General features: G+C 54.5%; 1 protein-coding gene across 1 annotated transcript; it reads right to left on the bottom strand.

The window, feature by feature from the left end:
• Positions 1–858: 858 nt before the first annotated feature.
• On the bottom strand, positions 859–2,317 carry GMORB2_2603 (uncharacterized protein; the record flags this gene model as incomplete). Its single annotated transcript, XM_035464582.1, has 2 exons — positions 859–2,198; positions 2,269–2,317. The coding sequence occupies 2 exons, from the start codon at positions 2,315–2,317 to the stop codon at positions 859–861; spliced, it is 1,389 nt and encodes a 462-aa protein (XP_035319768.1).
• Between the last annotated feature and the right edge of the window lie 5,567 nt (positions 2,318–7,884).

Here is a 7,884-nt window from a genome sequence, read left to right as displayed (position 1 = left end):
TTTTTTTTTTTTTTTTTTTTTTTTTTTTTTTTTTTTTTTTTTTTTTTTGAATATTTTTGAAAAAAATTTCTTCCTGATTGACTCCATGTGTGCATATACTTGTAGAGGAGTAGTAACCCCAAGTATGGCGCGGCACGGGAACAACATCTGATGTTTACATTTATACGTATCACTCGAGGACGTAACAGTGCCAGTATCTATACCAAGTATATATAAGGCAGACTCGAGAGATAGCAAGCGACACAATGGCCAGGTCATGCATTACAAGTCACCAGCTGAAGAGTCACGACTCTCATCCAAAACGTACAAATATTTCATCGGCTATACGCAATATCGAAGGAACATGGGTTTTTTTTTGTACCTAGAATAAGACGCCGTAGCCCATTTGTCCAGAAAAGACGAGATGTTATAATCCAGGGGAGGGGTGGGCCGGGGGGGGGAGACGTTCCAGGCTGAGATTTCGAAGACAATCCAAAGGAAGATCTATGCTGTCCAAGTTCAAGGACCAAGATCTAGATCAGACATCAAGAGATCTAAGCCGTTCAAGTCCGAGGACCAACATCTAGAACAAACATCAGACATCAGGAGAAACCCCCCCTCACCACCGACAATGACATATATATATACATAGAACAAAAAAAAAAAGGTATCGAGCGCGCGTAATCCATCAGAATTTGTAGATTGGACAACTCCAAGCACGGATGAGGGTAGAGAATAAGAAGGGGGGGTCATGTCTGACGAGGATGAAGAAAAAAAATTGAAAGATTTGAAAGGACAAAAAGAAGATGAAGAGTTGGAAAAGGAAAAAAAGAAAGAGCGTAAGAAAGAGGAGAAAGAAGAAGAAATTCGCTAATGTCGTTACTTGGTGGCATGCTCATCACCAAAGGGACTGGGCCCCCTCTCCGTAGATGTCGGTCGCTTGTCCTTTCCGTCACCACCCGCATCCTCCTCATCCTCGGCCTCCTCGACCACGGCACCTAGGCCGACGTTGCTTCCCGACTTGGTGGGAGGGGCCGTAGGCGACACGGCGTCGTCGGCCGGGTCCAGGAATGGCGAGTTGTTGATCGTTAGCTTGGGCAGCGCGGGTTTGGGACCGGTGGGCGTCGTCGACTCCGAGTCCGACGACGCTCCCGTGTCCGAGTTGCTGTCCGATGAGGAGCCGGTGCCGGCCGTCTTGGCCGACGAGTCCGACTTGCCGGCGATCTGCACCTGACGGAGGCCGCCGCCCACCTTGACCACCTGCGCGCGCGTCTGGGTGGCCGTGTTGAGGAACGTGGAGCCGACGCTGAAGTTGCTGGCGACGCTCTGCGGCCGGTTGGCGCCGAACTTGTCGTAGTCGACGTCGGGGACCGGCGGCGCGTTGCCGTTGGACACGCCCAGCGACTTGACGCTGACCATGGTCGGCTTGGCGCGCATCCCCGTCGACGCCGGCGTCATGACCTGGGCCTGCTTTCCGTAGATCGTCGAGGCGATGCTGGAGCGGGGCGCGTACGACGCGTGCGTGGCGTACGATGCGCGGTCCGAGTAGCCCGAGAGGCCCGAGTAAGTCGAGTCGCGCAGGTCGCCGGGGACGAAGAAGTGCTGGTCGTCGTTGGCAGGGCTGTTGCTGCCGCTGCCGGCGTGCTCCATGGGGATGGGCGGGACCGGAGGCACGAGCATGCCGCCCGACGACTGGTTGTGGGCGCGGTTGGTGACGCCGGGGATGTAGGCAATCTGGATGATGTTGGAGGCTCGGGTGAGGACGGTCGAGGCAATCGAGTGCACGGTGTGTGTCGATGAGCGGCGCGTCAGCCTCAAGGCGCCATCCTTTTCCGAGCTCTCGGTCGGGTTCGTGGCGCGGCCGCTGTAGGCTGACTGGCGGGCGGCCTCCTCGGATCGCTTGGGCTTGATGAGGAACCTCCAGGCCAGGTACGTCAGGAGGGCCAGGACGACGACGCCGCCGACGACACCGCCGGCGATGGCACCCGCGTTCGGGCCACCACCGCCACCGCCGTCTTTGCCGCCGCCGCTGCCGTCCTGGCTGCTGTCGGAAGAACTGTCGCCGGAGGCGTCGGGGGCGTCGACGCAGACGGCCTGGGCGCACTCGCTGCAGTCTGTGGGTACGGTGAACTGGCAGGCTTGGCCCTCGGCGCACGACGGACACGAGAGCTGCGAGGTGGAGTCACACCGGACACAGTCGCGAGGGAACAGTGATATCACTGGAGGCTAGACGGTTAGCTTTACATGAACAGCGAGACACGACCGTCGGTAGGAGGGGGCAGCACGCACCTTGATCCAACTCAGCCAGGTCGCGGGTGTAGAAGCGAAGGGGTTCCATACTGTCGGCTCTACTATGACTTCAGCCGACGAGTGACACCCCGTGGTCTCTCTATATATGGATGGAGTTCGTCGGGCGGCGATCAGAGCAACCGCGTCGGGGGTTCCGGATGACGACGGGCTCTCGCGTGATATACTGTATATCGGGACGTGGGCGGTCGATATAGTGCCAAGAGGTGCTTCGTCCAGGGAGATGTGGGCGGAAAGCGAGAGAGAGAGAGAGTGAGAGAGAGGAAACGGGACCGAGGCGTCAGGATGATGGGTAATCAAATGTCGGATAGGTCTGATCTGTCGCGGCGTGCTACAACGGTGAAACGAGTGGATTCCGAGACTAGCTCGGAGAAAAGCGAAGGAAAGAAAGCAGAAGAAAACGAGCGCGTCAGAGGGAGAATCGAGATGAAGCGACGCAACCGACCAGGGCGTTGTCGAAAGGAAACTGTAAGATAGTTGGTGAGGCCGTCGGGGGGGGGACGAAGCGAATGGAGGAGGGCGAGAGGCCTAGAATCGACAAGCCAAGAAGTCAAGGTGGGCACGCACACGCGAAGAGGGAAAGGAGGGAGCCTGGATTTGCGTGGGAGGGTGGTCACTGCTGGTCTGGTGGAGGGCGGGCGCTTGCATCGACTGGCTGGCACCCGGCTTCCAACGCTTTCAGGCCTTCCTTCCCAAGTTTGGCAGGTTGGGGACTACTGCTGTGCAGTATATGCGCAGGGTACGGGTACGTACGAATACAGTATCTCGCCCCCGTCATGGTGGAATCTCCAGGGCCACCGATTCTGGCCGCGGTGGACTGGCCACGGTGGACCGCTGGGGACTGGCTGTGAGCCGCTAAGACGATTCGGTGCAGGCGAAACAAATCTACGGGACAGTAGACTGGAGGATGATTTCGCACCGTGCACGATCCCTGCGACGGGGAGCGGTCATCATTACTGCAGTCCGCAAGTACCTGAATGTACGGGCACGTGTACCGTGTACGGCAGGAGTAGCGCAGGCAACTGTACGGAGTATCCAATACTGGTAATCTTACCAGTAAGGATGCTTTCGATATCCGTACCCGTTCTCTTACATGTACAACCTGACAGAGCCCTACGTTTTACGACCACGCATAACGCGCGTACTATTACTAGTATCCCGGTAGGCAATGCAGGAACAAGGCACCGAGGCAACGATTGTACGGGATAGCACCTTTTGGCTCGTGCCTGACTGACGCGGAGCAAGGTGGAGAGGGACGATTTCATCTACAGTATGCCATACTACCCAGCATCGTCACCAATACTCCGAGACATGTATAATCTGTACAGAGTATCATCACAGGGCATGAAGCTGCTGGTACGAGTGATGTGGGAGGGGGGGGGGATCTTCGATCAGCGAGATGTGCAGCAGGAACCAACACACGGAAATGGCAGCTAATAATGCATCGACCAGGGGGAGGCTTAAACCTGCTATTAGCAGCAGCTTGGCAAGTTCCCTACCACTATTACCATGCACCATGCCAGCACTCTTCCCTCCCGCTCTAAGCAATAGAGCGCTCCGTACCGTATTATAGGCTACCGCTCACCTGTACAGCATCAGACTGCCGCCTAGAATGGGAGGGAGAGAAGGAGAGGGGTCGGATTCCGCACAGCATGCACATGTCTATACCCATGCTGCCCCTCATTACATTCCTTCTGAGGATATTCCATCTCACACTGTGCCACCAGACCTGCCCTTTGTAGCTCGTACCTGGATCCTACCACCTTCCCCTTCTCCGAGCCTCTCCTTCAACCGCCTTGGTGACGAACAGGGAGAGAGGAGGAGAGTCCTTTCTTTACCGGATCGCGTGGGTCCAACCGGAGACTTCCGTGGTCTGCCCGATCAATGCGTACGCGTGTACCACGTAGGTATGGATGTTGCGTCTGTACTCCGTACTCGTACGCGCAGTGACCTCGGACAAGCCCACGACTGGAATCCTCATCCACCTCCCCTCCCATAGTACAGAGCGCAAGGGGTGCCGGCACATAGCGATGGGTGGTGGCACATAGCGATGGGTGGTAGGGCACCGAGTCACCGACGTCAGCCAACCGCCGCCGCAGATGGACGGGGAAGAAGAGGGAGAGAGGATCAGGATGGTAGGCAGAAGGGTCTCTTTTGCTTGCTGGCCTGCTGCGAATACGTACCTTGCAGCGTAATACCGTGCAACCTATGAATTCGGCATGAAGTGGTAGACGTGAGGCTCCTGGGGTTTAATTTACTCCCATGGACGAATCACGCCACGGATTCGAACCAAGGCCAAGCTTGGGGGGGATTAAAGGTTGAGAGCAACCGAGTGAGCTGACACCCGGCAGCCACGCCGTATGAAGATGAAGAATGGAAGAAAAGGACGATATTAATCTCACCGTAATAATCACACTATCTCACCGTCGGTATTATCCCATAGCAGAACCCATTAGCCGAGCGGTGATTGATTCGCCCACCGGGCCACCGCGTCTTCCCGTCTCTTCCTTCAACATAGTAACTGCACAGCATTAAGGTAAGTTCGAACGAAATATAAGCAGCGACGGTGCCACCGGTGCTGGGGAATAACCATACGTCGTATCACGGTAACTATCCCGATATTCAATCTTCTGCATCAGTTGTACGAGGAGCTCTGAAGGGCGACCCATACCGTATTATGTAATACTCCGTATGGTAGATAGATGGTCGGTGGAGCCGCCAAAAAAAAAAAAAAACCTGATCGTATCCCAGACAGAGCAATACATCGTTGAGGGGCATAGTATTGAAAGAAAAAGAGAAAGAGGAAAGATCGGATGCAATGCTGCGTTTGCGAGCAGGGTGGCGATGCCAGCCATGAATGAGGAGAGCATTCCACGCAGCCCTGATGTTTGTTCAGATGGCGTACGAGGTTGGTCTTGGCCCTGTAGCGCGATCACGTTCGGCCAGGTAGGAGCACGTCAACACAGTGGCTTTTCCCCTTGGAAATATGGCCTTACGTAGCTTCGGTGTAATCGGAAGGTTGCTCACTAGTGAATCGGGATGAGGGGGAGGGGACCATGAGGCGGGAACGGGTTGGTGGGAGCAGCTGTTCCATTGCACACTTCCATACCGGCATGAGGCACTGTACTGAATACGCGTGCGCGAGGCAGGTTTTCAGAGCGCGCGAGCCGTATGTATATACTTGTATTCGTTAGTTAGGAGGGGAAGGGGGAGGGGGGGGGGGGGGCACATGTGCATTCCAAGGTAGCGTGAATCCATCATAGCCCGAGCGCATATTGCCCCAGCTACGGTACAGGAGCAGAGAGTCTCTACGGCGCGCAGCAGATGGTTGGCGAATGAAGAGATATGTCTTCGTCGCTCGGCGGGGACCATTGACTATTTATTATATCACCACCCGAAAACTCGTGGTAGGAGATTGATAGAAGCCGGAGTACGGAGCAGTAGTAGTATGAGTATGTACTCCGTCGAGCGCATGTTAGTTTGCAATATTATGTACAGATGTACTCCGTAGATCATCCGAATTATACGAGTGCCATCGTCGCCAACGGAGTTGTATCAGGCAATCTTACTCTGTTGCCGTTGATACGAGCCTCTCCGCATAAGAGGCCCTCTCTCTGTATTACGGAGTTTTGTAGGTGTATTACTCCGTAATACTCGTAATATTATGGCCCTCGTGTCGCCCCGTAAATGGCTGTTGCTATTTTTGGCGCGGACCCTCCCCATAGAGCCCACTCGTTGGTGTTGGCTCTTGTCAGGGGCCATCGGGGTGGCGGTTCTCAACGCCTTCTTTTTTTTACCCTTTCATCTTCGTTCCCGCCCCGTTATGTCGGTCTGTACCGCGACGCCTCAAACGGCGGTTTCTCGATATGAATCTCTGCCGAACCAGGTGATTATTCAGGGAAAGGGTATCAAAAATCAGAAAGAGCCGACGTGTTTTTTTTTAATATTCTTTTTGCGTCCCGCCTCATGTGCGTTTTCATGTGGCTGGTAATAACTTGAGCAGAGAGCACCGCAACCTTTACAAGTGCCGGGTTTCGTTGTATTAAAGTCTTGGCCTGGCTGTTGCGCTCCCATGGGCCCTTGGGAGAGTGACAAGGGGGGCAAGATGCCCGCGCTGGGGCTAACAACGACACCGCTGATCCTTTGTATTAATAACGTATCGACGGCATGCCCGCTGGTACGAGTACACAGGTCACACTCGTACGCGTAGTCTTTTCCTCTTCTTCCTCTCTCTCTCTCTCTTTTCCTTTTCCAATACCCCCTCCCCCTGCAGGGCGGGATGCTGCAGGAATAATCCTACCAAATTGAGTAGTCAGCATGTACTCGCAGGCTCTCTCTCTCTCCTGGTTTCTCTCCCTCCTCCTTCTTCCTTTTCTTCGCAATCCCGGTTCGCTCTTGCTCAGAGACAGAGAACCATTTGATGGCACGTCGTTCCGTTGGGCATCATTCGTCAAGGGGGTCGGCGGTGGTGGTCTTGTTGATATATCTCAGGTACTACCACTCCGTACTCATAGACAGTTATAGTGGAGGCCGCAAAGGGGCTGCTTTTCAAGACACTGAGCAGGATGGAGCAGAGAGTGGAAGGCAAGAGATGCGTCAAGTGTGGCTCAGCTTAGAGGCAAGTCCGTACTTTGGAACAGGCCATGTGGCCAGTAAACAGACAAGACAGCAGCAGGTGCAGGGGGTGGGGGGCAGTGAGCTCTGCATTACAGAGTATGAAGCATGCCCACACAGGCACGCTGCACAGGCTGCACAGGCTACTCGTGGCGTAGTCGTACTAGTAGGCAATCCTCTCTCTCTACTCGTACATCTAGGTACATATTGCTCCGTAGGGATACATGCACGAGTACTATAAATTTATGATAGTAATACTGAAATTCTCATAGAAAAAAGGTACGGGCAGATCCTCGGGTGCCCCCTTTCCATGGTCCATCAGGTGTCTCCGCTAGTAATACCCAGTGGCCGGCATCACGTCGTTTAGGTGCCTTTGTGGCTCAGCGTCCCCGCTAGTGCCAGGGCGCAACGTATGTATTTCTTCGTCCCCAGCCTGCTGAAACGGCTGGTAAAGAGCCTGGGGGGGAAAAAAAAAGAAGAAAGCCCCCCCATTTCGAGAGACGTGAACCCTTTTCTCTCGCCCACATCCCATCCGCACTTGACCCTTGTCAAACCTGTATGTCCCTTTCATCCATCTGTTCTTTTTCTTTTTTTTGTTCTCTTATTCCCCTTATTCTCCCCCCCTTCCCTTCGTTACTGTTGAATGCGTGGCTGCTGTTTTCTTTTTCCTCATCTTCGCATCCTCCTTGCTCCCAACTAGTCCTAGAGCGCGTCTCCCTACCGCGTGCCACTAGAGACGAGAGACACTCACACCATCCCTTTCCCGCCCTTCTCCTTGATCTGGCCCTTGCTTGGCTTGCTTGGCCTGCCCCACGATTTTCCATCAGCTGGCTCTCTCGCTAGCAGACCGTCGTCCCCCTACTTGTTTTCTATTTCGAGCCATCTACACCTCCGCCCCTATTTTTCTATTTCTAGCCGACTGCATCACCACGATATCGCGATATTTATAGGTGCACGAGCGTCTAGTCGTCGCACATAGCAATA

Source organism: Geosmithia morbida, assembly GCF_012550715.1.
Source record: "Geosmithia morbida isolate 1262 chromosome Unknown scaffold_13, whole genome shotgun sequence".
Lineage (NCBI taxonomy): Eukaryota > Fungi > Ascomycota > Sordariomycetes > Hypocreales > Bionectriaceae > Geosmithia > Geosmithia morbida.
The sequence above is the reverse complement of the archived record's forward strand: the minus strand, read 5'-3'. Positions and strand labels throughout refer to the sequence as shown.